At 47.0% G+C, this 12,528-nt stretch overlaps 1 protein-coding gene across 1 annotated transcript in view; it reads left to right on the forward strand.

Annotated features, from left to right (window-relative positions):
- Window positions 1-12,100, forward strand: part of LOC112621487 (cadherin EGF LAG seven-pass G-type receptor 2-like) — a gene marked incomplete at its 5' end in the record, with an annotated part of 21,078 nt that extends 8,978 nt beyond the window's left edge. The window contains 12 exon segments of the mRNA XM_025380979.1: window positions 124-214; window positions 1,862-1,967; window positions 2,220-2,357; window positions 3,104-3,367; window positions 4,904-5,077; window positions 7,813-7,993; window positions 8,315-8,411; window positions 8,950-9,051; window positions 10,238-10,364; window positions 10,443-10,621; window positions 11,141-11,306; window positions 12,047-12,100. Of these exon segments, the coding sequence (XP_025236764.1) occupies window positions 124-214; window positions 1,862-1,967; window positions 2,220-2,357; window positions 3,104-3,367; window positions 4,904-5,077; window positions 7,813-7,993; window positions 8,315-8,411; window positions 8,950-9,051; window positions 10,238-10,364; window positions 10,443-10,621; window positions 11,141-11,306; window positions 12,047-12,100 (1,679 nt within the window).
- Window positions 12,101-12,528: the final 428 nt, after the last annotated feature.

Below are 12,528 nucleotides of genomic sequence, written 5' to 3' on the forward strand. Positions count from 1 at the left end.
TTCAGTGGTGGTTCTGGGCGCCTCAAAAGATGGTGTCAAACCTTCCTTTCGGAGTGTCGTCTGGGTGCACATTTGCCTTGCACCCAAGAGCACAAGGCATTAACTCTTCCCTTTCCTTTTCAGGCTGGGAGGTGGCTGGTGATCACATTTACACAGTTGCTGGAGCCTCAGACAATGACTTCATGATTCTCACTCTGGTTGTGCCAGGATTTAGGTGAGGAATCCAAAGCACAGGGGAGTCCAGGCCAGCGTGGCCATATCCGATTCCCACGTATTTTGGAATCTTGTAGAGGAGAGGCCTTCTGGGGTTGTGTTTCATTTCATTTCAAATGTCAGTTGAGAACAGAGGGCACAGTCATATTTGACCAATGTAACCAAATGCTAATACGTTTTTCAAGTTGCTGTCCGTGTTGATTTACCAACTGCTTTCTCATCCCGTATAGCTTCTCCCTCCATTAGCCACATGCTATTCCAATTTTTTCACCACACAGCATCACTTAAGATTAGAAAAAATAAAATAAAATAAAAAATAATACGGTCAGAAATGTCCATAGCCAGTTCATCTTTATTTGGGGCAAGAAGATTGGGAAGGACTGTTCTTATTATATTTGTCCCCATATCCCAGGGCAACAGGAAAATTTGTTTCCCACTAAACAAACACACAAACACACCTCCTGGCAGTGTGGTATAGTGGAAGGAACACTGGACTGGAAGACAGGGCACTTGTGCTGTGCCGTTTACTGGCTGTGCGACCTTGGGAAAAGTCACTTCACCTGTTCAGGCTTCGGGACCCTCATCCATAAAACCAGTGTGTGATTTAGGACTCACTGAGGTTGAGATGGTTTTTCTAGCCCACTGGTTAACACAACTGCATAGACATAAGCTGAGAACTGGAGGTCCTCAGAATTCAGGAAATGGCTAAAGCCAAAAGGAAAGCCGTAAATGAATTTCTAAGGCCAAAGTGAACTCTTCTGCCCATATGTGCTTTAAGATAAGGGGCAGCCACTGAATGTGCTTCCCCAGTGCCAATCTGACGCCTTCATTCCCTCCTTCGAGGTCCCTGCTTCCCATCCCTGGGATGGTGCTCAGTTTGCCTTCCCTTAACATACATTACTCAGAGCTGGCCAGATAAAGCCTGTGTTTGCAAGGCGAGCAAACTTTTTAGGCTTTTTGGAATAACACTCAAAAAGTACTTTCCAATTTGCAAATCTCATCATCACAGTAAAGTGCTGCCTCATCCCCACTACCACCCCAGTCTGCCTGGGCACGGCTCTCTCTTTCCCAAAGGAGGACCAAACTGAGGACTTTGCTGGATCACAAATTCCGCTCCTTTAACCCAGGCAAATCTCCCCAGTGCTGGAGAGAGAGCTGCTGAGCAAGTGTCGACAATTTACAGTCTTAGGATAGAAGTGCTTCTCAAACTTAAATGTGCGCACGAATCGCCTGGGAATCTATTAACATGCAGATTCCGATTCACTGGCCTGGGAGGAGCCTGAGGTTCTGCAGTTCTAATAAACTTGGGGAGATGGCCGAGCTGCTGGTCTGTAGACCATATTCTGCTAGTGAGGTGATACAGCATTTTTAAAGGACTACCACATCTGTCATGCATTCAGGTCTCCCTGCAATGATGGCAGGTAGGTGAGAAAGATATTTCATCACCTCCATTTCACAGATGAGGAAACTGTGGTTTGGCTAGGTCAAGGTCACATAGCTAGGAGGGCACAATTGGATTTAGTCCACACACTTTCCATCGTACTCAGAACCTTAACCCTGTCCCCCGGCAGACCCTCTGCTGTTGTCTGGGCTCTTCAGTAAGCACTGCCTGGCCTCTAGAACTGACTTTTAATTTCTGCCCCTATAGACCTCCGCAGTCGGTGATGGCAGACACAGAGAATAAAGAGGTGGCCAGAATCACATTTGTCTTTGAGACCCTCTGTTCTGTGAACTGTGAGCTCTACTTCATGGTGGTACGTTTTCCTTTCTTTGCCCGCTAGAGGGCCTCCAGGGGAGGGTTACCCCGTCTGCCCCATTGGTGTGTCCACGTGACTGACACCCTCCTTGTAGTGATTCCACAGAGGAAAGGCCCAGACTGACCGGCAGGGACTTCACAGTTTAACAAGGGTCTCACCAACCGTGATGGCACCTGGGATGGCAGCCACATGGGCACCCACTTCCCCTCTGGCCATCGCACTCTCTTCACTTGTCTGTCCTGGGTTCAGGGTGTGAATTCTAGGACCAACACTCCCGTGGAGACGTGGAAAGGTTCCAAAGGCAAACAGTCCTATACCTACATCATTGAGGAGAACACGACCACGAGCTTCACCTGGGCCTTCCAGAGGACCACTTTTCATGAGGCAGTAAGTTCCTCCCCTTCCTCAGACCCTCAGCTCCCAGGGGAGACCCTCTGAACGCAGGAGGATTCCTAGCATTAGCTTAAGTGTGAGTCTGAAGTTCAGAATCCAAGGGTGAGAAGGATCTTAGGGAGTCAAGCAGGAAACTGCCTAACCCAGGCCTCTGAGCACCACCTCATCTGTCCGGATGACTTCCTGGAAAGATGACACTAAGAAATAAGCTGGCCCTCCTTGTAGTCCCTGCCCTGATACATGTGGAACCACACTTGTTGTTGTTTTTAATAATAACAACTCTGGTTTTATTTTCTCAACTCAAAGGAATACAGGCTCATTGCAGAAGACTCAGAAAATAGAAATAAACAAAAATAAGAAATAAAATCAGCCATAATCCTACTACCCAGAGATAAACCAGTTAACATCTGGACCATCTCCTATACACTGTTTCTGTACAAATACATTTTTGCCTCTTTTACAAGGAGAAAACTTGCTTTTTTCATAAAACAGTATATATTATGTATTTTCCCCATGGTACTTAATATTTTTATATGTCCTATAAATGGTTCAGTCTATTTTAAAATGACACCAAATGCACATGAAGAGCTACTGGTAAGTGAGTAAAGAGTCGGATGCTTCTAAGATTCTTCTTGAGTACCACAGGATGGAAGATTAACTACCTTGCTCTTTCTAGAAGCCTCAATTGTTGCTGCTGTCTCAGGCCTCTCCCCTCTCCCCTCTTGTTTCCTTGTCTCCAGAGCAGGAAGTACACCAATGACGTTGCCAAGATCTACTCCATCAATGTCACCAATGTTATGAATGGCGTGGCCTCCTACTGCCGTCCCTGTGCTCTAGAAGCCTCTGATGTGGGCTCCTCCTGCACCTCTTGTCCTGCTGGTTACTATATTGAGCGAGATTCAGGAACCTGCCACTCCTGCCCCCCTAACACCATTCTGAAAGCCCACCAGCCTTACGGCGTCCAGGCCTGTGTGCCCTGCGGTCCAGGGACCAAGAACAACAAGGTACCTGCAGTCTGGCATTTATGCTAAACCTGACCCTCTGCTTGGATGAGCTCAGAAGATGCTGGGTCCCGGGTGGGGTTCTTTAGAGGCTGATCCCCAAGTGCTCCCCCAGCATACTCCTAGGTTGGAGTCCTGGAGGACACCCATCCAGGCTGTGACTGTAGAGGGTGAGCAGGGCTTGATTTCCAGGGTCCAGGACTCAGTCACTGACAAGTCTCCTCTTTAGTGGCAGGTAAGAGAGGTTGGTGACCGTCTGGCCCAGAGGGTTATTTGGCAGGTGTGCAGAGACCCAGAGGGAAGGAACAGTGGGGTGGGGCCTGTGGCTTATATTCAGCATCATTCAATCCAGCCTGTTATTATGGAAATCTGCCCCTTCTTTGGAAAGATAGAAACCCAACCATTGCTGGGACATATGATAACTGGCATTGCTGTCTTCTATCCCAGTGGCTTCTCAGCTTTACAAGTATAAGGATTCCTTTCCTAAGTGGGAAGAGGCTGCCTGCAGTGGCTCACACCTGTCATCCCAACACTTTGGGAGCCTGAGGTGGGAAGATCACTTGAGCCCCAGGGTTCAAGGTTGTCATGAGCCATGATTGTGCCACTGCACTCCAGCCTGGGTGACAGAGCAAGATCCTGTCTCTAATTTACAAAATAAATTTTAAAAAGCACCTTAAAAGCTAATAAATAAATAAAGTGGGGACCAGTGTTGTTGCCCCCATGTACTTTCTGCATCTGAGAAGTACTTATGACTAAAAGCTCTTAGATATTAATCGATGCTTTTAAATGAATTTGTATTTTACTGATCACAACTACACGCACATACACCTGTAAGGCACTATCAATATGTACTCTGCAAACGTGGCCTAGTTCATCTGCGCAATGAAGTGCAGCGATTCTACAGACCCCTGGCAACCTCTTTCCGGTACCCTGGACTTTTGCTACAACCTTCCTTCCCTGGAGCTCCCTCTGCTGCTGTGGGAGGGAATGACAATTGTGTGCGGCTGCCGCTGAATGGTGACCCTAAAACAGAGCAATGAACGGGTTTATGGGAAGAAAAGCCCCTTTCCGAGTTCAGTTTCCTACAGTGAACCTGAGAAACAGGAAGCAGAGTTCAGTGAGTTTTACACTGTGAGGGGGTGAGGAGGGAGCAAGAAAAATTTCTCTTCCATCTCAGATACCCTTTTCTGGTTAGTACCTCATTGTCTTCTGCTGGAAAAGTAAAAAGGATCCTCTTGTGTCTTGAGAGGCTTCTATAATCTAGGCACAGGAATAAGGCTATAGAATTTGACCAAACTCCCTTCTGAACAATAACAGGTTTGGGTTTGTCCATCACATATGTGCTAATAACTGAATGGCAAATGTACATAAATCCCCTAGTGCCTGTTTCACTTCTTTTACTAATCACCCCTAATCCTTTCTTCCTCCTCTTGACCCCATTTGGGCGGGACCAGACTGGGGAGAAAACTGCTATTCTCGGCTGCGGCCCCTCAAGGCCCTGCCTGACCAGTGGGCCTGACCCGTCCCTCTCCCCGTCAGATCCACTCTCTGTGCTACAACGATTGCATCTTCTCACGCAACACTCCGACCAGGACTTTCAACTACAACTTCTCCGCTTTGGCAAACACTGTCACTCTTGCTGGAGGGCCAAGCTTCACTTCCAAAGGGCTGAAATACTTCCATCACTTTACCCTCAGTCTCTGTGGAAACCAGGTAAGGTATACCAGTTGACAGGGTGAGAATTGAATGGGGGAGGCCCGTGGATCAGAGGCCAGAGACAGACACAGGAGAAAATCAGAAATCCTTCAGGCAGCGGGGGTTGAGGAACTTCAAAGGTTTTTAAATATTATTCTCCCTGAGGACTTTTTCCCCTCAAGTTAAATAATCAGGATTATAAACACTTAAGAAAATATAGATGTTTAAAATAATGTGTTCTTGCTGGGTGCTGGGTGCGGTGGTTTACGCCTATAATCCCAGCACTTTGGGAGGCCGAAGCAGGCGGATCACCTGAGGTGGGGAGTTCGAGATTGGCCTGACCAATATGGAGAAACCCCGTCTCTACTAAAAATACAAAAAAATTAGCTGGGCGTGGTGGCGCATGCTTGTAATCCCAGCTACTCGGGAGGCTGAGGCAGGAGAATCGCTTGAACCTGGGAGGTGGAGGTTTGCAGTGAGCTGAGATCGTGCCATTGCACTCCAGCCTGGGCAAAATGAGTGAAACTTCATCTCAAAAAATAAATAAAATAAAATAAGGTGTTCTTTTACTTTTACCTGATCTTTATTTCCACAGAATTAGTCTATTTAAAAATATGCAGGAGGAAGGCCGGGCGTGGTAGCTCACGCCTGTAATCCCAGCATTTGGGAGGCCGAGGTGGGCGGATCACGAGGTCAGGAGATCGAGACCATCCTGGCTAACACGGTGAAACCCCATCTCTACTAAAAATACAAAAAATTATCTGGGCGTGGTGGCGGGCACCTGTAGTCCAGCTGCTCGGGAGGCTGAGGCAGGACAATGGCATAAACCTGGGAGGCGGAGCGTGCAGTGAGTCAAGATCGTGCCAGTGCACTCCAGCCCGGGCGACAGAGTGAGACTCTGTCTCAAAAAAACAAAACAAAACAAAACAAACAAACAAAAACCCAGAAATACGCAGGAGGAAAGGTTTTTTTCCCTTCCTTGAAAAAGCAGTCTTCAGCAATCACTGCGTTTGTCGCTTGTTTCCTAGAGGCTGGATAAAATCAGCTGTTTCTAGTTCATCCACATGTCTCTTTGCTGACAGTATGAAAGAAAGTAACATGAAATGCTTTATAAGGAAAAATTGTCGCCATCAGCCATTTCATGCTGCTGCAAATATTTCAGATCCAAAATTCAAAGGCAGAAATGCAAAGGTTAATCCCACCGCTGCACTTGACTAGATTGCAAACAAGCCACAATTACCAGTTGGAAAGTTCATTTCAAATGTTACAAAATAGGCTGGGCATGGTGGCTCACGCCTGTAATCCCAGCCATTTGGAAGCCAAGGCAGGCAGATCACCTGAGGTTAGGAGTTCGAGACCAGCCTGGCCAACATGGTGAAACCCTGTTTCTACTAAAAATAGAAAAATTAGCCGGGCATGGTGGCACACGTGTGTAGTCCCAGCTACTCGGGAGGCTGAGGCAGGAGAATTACTTGAACCCAGGGGGCAGTGGTTGCAGTGAGCCGAGATCGTGCCACTGCACTCCAGCCTGGACAACAGAGCAAGACTCCATCTAAAAAAAGTTACAATATAAAGTGCATCTTGAGCATCTCTTCTTTGGTTCTTTTGGTGGTAAGGCCTTTACATCATAGAGCTCTGACCCATCTTCTGCAGCATGCGAAGAACTTGATGGGTGTTTATATAGAGAACATGTCAAGAAAGAAACTAATCTGTGAAAGATTAGAGATAGGTGTCTCTATCTTGTTTTCAGAAGTCTTCGAAGAAGTTAAAATGAAGCCTCAGAAATAACAGGTCATGATCACTTAGGAAATAAGACTGAATAAAGCAGGCTCCATGTAGCAAAAGTGTCATTCAGTGAATTATGGAGAGCAACGAAGGTGGTGATTTGGGGAAATGGTGTATTTTTTTCTCTACTCCTTTCCTGTTTAGAAATGCTTATGGTGTACTGCCACACTACAGATCCTTATTTCAAAGACAGAAGAACTCTTTATTTTATTGTATTGTAAAGGTTTCCTTCAGTTTTCAAGCTCATCTACTTCTTACAATCTAGAGAAAAAAAAAAAAGGCTGAGACACCAGATTTAGCACTTTTTTTTTTCTTTTTTTTTGAGGCGGAGTCTCACTCTGTCGCCAGGCTAGAGTGCAGTGGCACAATCTCCGCTCACTGCAACCTCCGCCACCCAGGTCCAAGCGATTCTCCTGTCTCAGCCTCCCAAGTAGCTGGGACTACAGGCGTGCGCCACCACGTCCAGCTAATTTTTGTGTTTTTAGTAGAGACAGGGTTTCACCATGTTGGCCAGGATGGTCTCAATCTCTTGACCTCATGATCCACCTGCCTCGGCCTCCCAAAGTGCTGGGATTACAAGTGTGAGCCACTGCACCTGGCCAGCACCATTTATAATAAAATGTATAACACTGAAAATGTTGGCTGGGCACAGTGGCTCACCCCTGTAATCCCAACACTCTGGGAGATTGAGGCAGGAGGATTGCTTGAGCCCAGGAAGTCAAGGCTTTAGTGAACTATGATTTCACCATTGCCTGGGCAATAGATCAAGACCCTGCCTTAAAAAAAAAGAAAACAAAAGAAAACAATCAAATCTGTCTCGTCATTAGACCTGGGATGAATCATTCCCCTGCAACATACCATTGGAACGCTGAAAATTTAGATGTAAAAAAGCCTTCCCTATTCCCTTCTGGGAATTCCTCTGTGACCACTCCCTTTTTCCCACTTCTTCCTCCCCACTCCCCCACCAGGGTCGGAAAATGTCTGTGTGCACCGACAATGTCACTGACCTCCGGATTCCTGAGGGTGAGTCAGGGTTCTCCAAATCTATCACAGCCTACATCTGCCAGGCAGTCATCATCCCCCCAGAGGTGACAGGCTACAAGGCCGGGGTTTCCTCACAGCCTGTCAGCCTTGCTGACCGACTTATTGGTGAGTAACTCTGCTGCCTCAGTCTTTTGAGAGAGAGAGAGAGTACGTGTGTGTGTGTATGTGTAAGAGAGTGTGAGGTTACCAGGCTGGGAGGTAAAAGGCCCCACATGAGGGGCCCAACCTCTTGACCTGTGTTTTCTATTCCACTCTGTGTGCAAAGTGCTCCCGGGGACTCTGACAAACCCTTGTTTCACCCTTTCATAAGTCAATCAGGGATGTGATGAGATGAAGTGAGGTTGGATGTTGAAGGTATTGGAAGAATTGAAGTGGTTGCCAGCTAATGCTACTAGCAAGAACTAATTAGGAGCTCTGATTTGGCAGGGGTGACAACAGATATGACTCTGGATGGAATCACCTCCCCCGCTGAACTTTTCCACCCGGAGTCCTTGGGAATACCGGACGTGATCTTCTTTTATAGGTGAAGATGAGAGGCTAGGCTACTGCAAGTGAAACCTAGGACTCCTCCATAATTTCTGCTGCATCCCTCCCTCTCTAGTCACCTACTGCTTATCAAGCCAGAACATGTCTGAGGTCTAGCAGATCTGCCCAGTCATGATAGCTAAAGGCTGGGAGTTTAGCTATCTAATCTGGGAGTTTAGCTATCTGGATCAGGAACTCCTGATCCCAGCTTCTTGGATATTATTGGAGCAGATCTGCCCTAGAGGCAAGGAGAAATATTGGATGATCTGCAGTGGACTTGCCTTCCAGCCTAAGCAGGCTCCAGTGGATGCTAGCCATGACTTTCCTAAACCAGGGCATTTCCCCTTTGACTACATATTGTTGATCCCCACCCTTTCCACATATAAACCAAGGCCTGTGCACTCCCTGTGTGCCAGGCTAAAGCCCAAGTCCCGACTTCCCCAGCAAGGGAATTGCTCCATGTGGATTTCACTTGGTGGCTGTCCAGGAACACAGCTGAGTGACTCATTCCCCCATGGGGCTGGCTTTCTCTGCAGGTCCAATGATGTGACCCAGTCCTGCAGTTCTGGGAGATCAACCACCATCCGTGTCAGGTGCAGTCCACAGAAAACTGTCCCTGGAAGTTTGTCGCTGCCAGGGTAAGCCCTGCAAAGGGGTGTGATGAAGGCCAAAATCTCCCTTCCTTGGAGTCATTCCATCCTGAGATCCAGAGATTAGTGAAAAGGAGAAAAAAGAAAAGAGTTTGAGATCCATTAATGGGCTCTTAGGGGCAGAGTCATGGCCCCAGACCCTCAATCTTCATATGGCAAGAATGGGGTAGAAGGAAGAGTGAAAGCTGCTCTCATATTCCTGGTCCATTATGGTGGCAGCTGCGTAGCATAGTAACCAACAGCTCGGCTGAGAGCCAGATTGAATCATCTCCTCCACTAACTAGCTATGCTATCATGGCTACATTTCTTACCGTCTTTAGGCCTCTCGTTTCCTTATCTGTAAAAATGGGCATAATGCTAAATTCCCTCAGCGGGTTGTTTTGAGGATGAAATGAGACAAGGAGACTTTAGGACGTTTCATGATCTCTGGCTACTATGAGGATTAATAAAGGTTTAGGGATCCTAGGAATCTCTCTGCAATGAAAATACCCAGTTCTGAGTTTAATAGCTGAGTGAACTAAATCAAAAATTTCCAAATGAATATGACCACAGGACACCCCCCTCCCCTCCCCGCATAACAGCAACTAACATCTTGACGGGCACTGGCGTCTCGAGGAAGACATTTTGGATATGCTGCGCCTAAACAACTGACTGGGGAGATGGGGAGCAAAGCAGGGCGTCTTGACCCAGTAGTGGTGTCTCAGTGTCAAATCCCTGTTCTTGCCGTTGTAAACATCACAATAAAGTACATAACGGGCATCCATGACCGGAAGCTCATTCCTGAACCCCACCTCAACTCCAATCCCATCACCAGGAAGCTGCATCAAAGTGGCTATTGCAAATGTCACAAGTCTGTTGGGAGGACAGGAACCTCAAAGAGGTTGGTGGGACAGCCGCGCTAGAGCTCAGACACCTTACAATAGCTCTCATACGATGTCAGCAAAAACATAAACGGGCAGAGGGTGGAGAGCCCATTGGAGGCCAGGAAGGCCTCTTATCAGTGAAATCAGAGATCAAAACCTGTGTTAAGGACTAGTTGGAAGGATCCTGGTAGGGCTAACGGTTTGGGCAGGGAGCGGGTGAATCAGGCAAGCTATGAGACAACAGGCCCCCAACCAGATCTTCCCCACCAGTCCAGCCAGTGAGAGCTCAGGCCTCTTTTCTGCTTTGCTAGAACGTGCTCGGATGGGACCTGTGATGGCTGCAACTTCCACTTCCTGTGGGAGAGTGCGGCTGCTTGCCCGCTCTGCTCAGTGGCTGACTACCACGCTATCGTCAGCAGCTGTGTGGCTGGGATCCAGGTGGGTTTCCCTCTGATCGGGCACTCCCACGAGAGAAGGGAATGAGAGATCTGAGTTCCTTGTTTTTCTCTCCAACAGAAGACTACTTACGTGTGGCGAGAACCCAAGCTATGCTCTGGTGGCATTTCTCTGCCTGAGCAGAGAGTCACCATCTGCAAAACCATAGATTTCTGGCTGAAAGTGGGCATCTCTGCAGGCACCTGTACTGCCATCCTGCTCACCGTCTTGACTTGCTACTTTTGGAAAAAGAATCAAAAGTACATGATGCGGTATTGGAGTTTGGGGATGGACAGGGTTGGATTATTGATCAGGGAGAATATCTGAAAGTATAAATTAATGGGGTTTTTCTCTGGAATTGGCTACAGACTCTGTGACTCTGGCCAGAGACTTGTTGAACCACTTATCCAGTGCATGGTGTGGTTATCCTGACTCCTGAACAGGGATGGTACCACGTGGCAGTCTATAAATGGATGTTAAATTCTGAAAAGCAAAGAATATCCTTAATTTGTTATTCTTAACAATACAGAGAATGACATTAAGATTTTGATATTTCTATTAAACTTTGAGATCACAGAAACAGGCTGAAGGAACAAAGATCACTGAACTGGGAACCAAGATTCCTTCTAGTCCCGCAGCCCTGACACCATTTTACCATGCTTCAGTCTACTTACCCGTGGCATGGGAATAGGACCTGTTTGTAGCCCAACCTCTCTACCTCTTTCCCCCTTATTTGCACGTTTTGGGATCCTTGTCTTTCCCATCCTCCTGTTTTATAGACTAGAGTACAAGTACTCCAAGCTGGTGATGAATGCTACCCTCAAGGACTGTGACCTGCCAGCAGCTGACAGTTGTGCCATCATGGAAGGCGAGGATGTGGAAGACGACCTCATCTTTACCAGCAAGAAGTCATTCTTTGGGAAGATCAAATCATTTACCTCCAAGGTAGGGGGCCTGGCCAGTGCACTGAGGTCAGCCTGGGCGTGGTGAACCACCATGCCCAGCCCCAAAATTATGTTTTCAACATATAATCAGTGTTTTTAAATTACTGAAACTAGCCTGGCGCGGTGGCTCACGCCTGTAATCCCAGCCCTTTGGGAGGCTGAGGCGGGTGTATCACCTGAGGTCAGGAGTTTGAGATGAGCCTGACCCACATGGTGAAACCCCGTCTCTACTAGAAATACAAAAATAATTAGCCAGGCGAGGTGGCAGGCTACTCGGGAGGCTGAGGCAGGAGAATCGCTTGAACTCAGGAGGCAGAGGTTGCAGTGAGCCGAGATCGCGCCATTGCACTCCAGCCTGCAGGACAAAGTGAGACTTCATCTGAAAAAAAAAAAAAAATTACTGAAACTACTGAGATATTTTACTTTTTTTTTTTTTGTAGAAGTTCTCAAACTCCAAAGTGTGTTTCACACTTAAAGCACCACTCTGTTCAGGTGCTCATTTCAAGTTTCAAATGCTAATAGTCACATGGTATTGAAAGCTACTATATTGGGCAGTACAGCCTTAAAACATAAAAATCCAAATTTCTGAATACACTTTACAAAGTCCCCCGTGCCTTCCTGGCCTCGCCGTCTACACTCCCCGCACAGGACCTCCCGCTCTTTGCTCTAGCTTGTTATTGCTGCTCCTAGACTCTTTCACACTCTGTGACTGTTGCTTCTTCCTGGCACGTTTCTTATCAGGGTGTGCCGCTCCCACTTCCATCAGCCCTCTTTGCCACTCAACTACTCTCGTAGTGCCACCTCATTTGTTGAGTGCTCTCCTTATATTATCTTACAACTCTCTTACAGCATTTATACTATTCCTGTATATACCCTTTGGAAACTTATTTTTATTGACATATAAACAGTAAAGTACACAAATCTTAGTATACAGGTTGATGAGTTTTCTAAATCTATACACCAATGTAACACCCAGGTCAAAATATAAGACATTTACAGCACGCCAGCAGATTTACGCCACCTCCCAGTCAGCCCCTCCTCCAAAAAAAATAGTATTCTTACCTCTATCACCATAAATTCCTTTGCCTGATTTTGAACTTCATGTAAATGGACTTGTGTAGTATATACTTTTGTATATGGCTTCCTTTTTTTTTTGAGAGAGAGTCTTGCTCAGTCGCCTGGGCTGGAGTGCAGTGGTACGATCTTGGCTCACTGCAACCTCC

This window comes from Theropithecus gelada, chromosome 1, assembly GCF_003255815.1.
Source record: "Theropithecus gelada isolate Dixy chromosome 1, Tgel_1.0, whole genome shotgun sequence".
Classification (NCBI taxonomy): domain Eukaryota; kingdom Metazoa; phylum Chordata; class Mammalia; order Primates; family Cercopithecidae; genus Theropithecus; species Theropithecus gelada.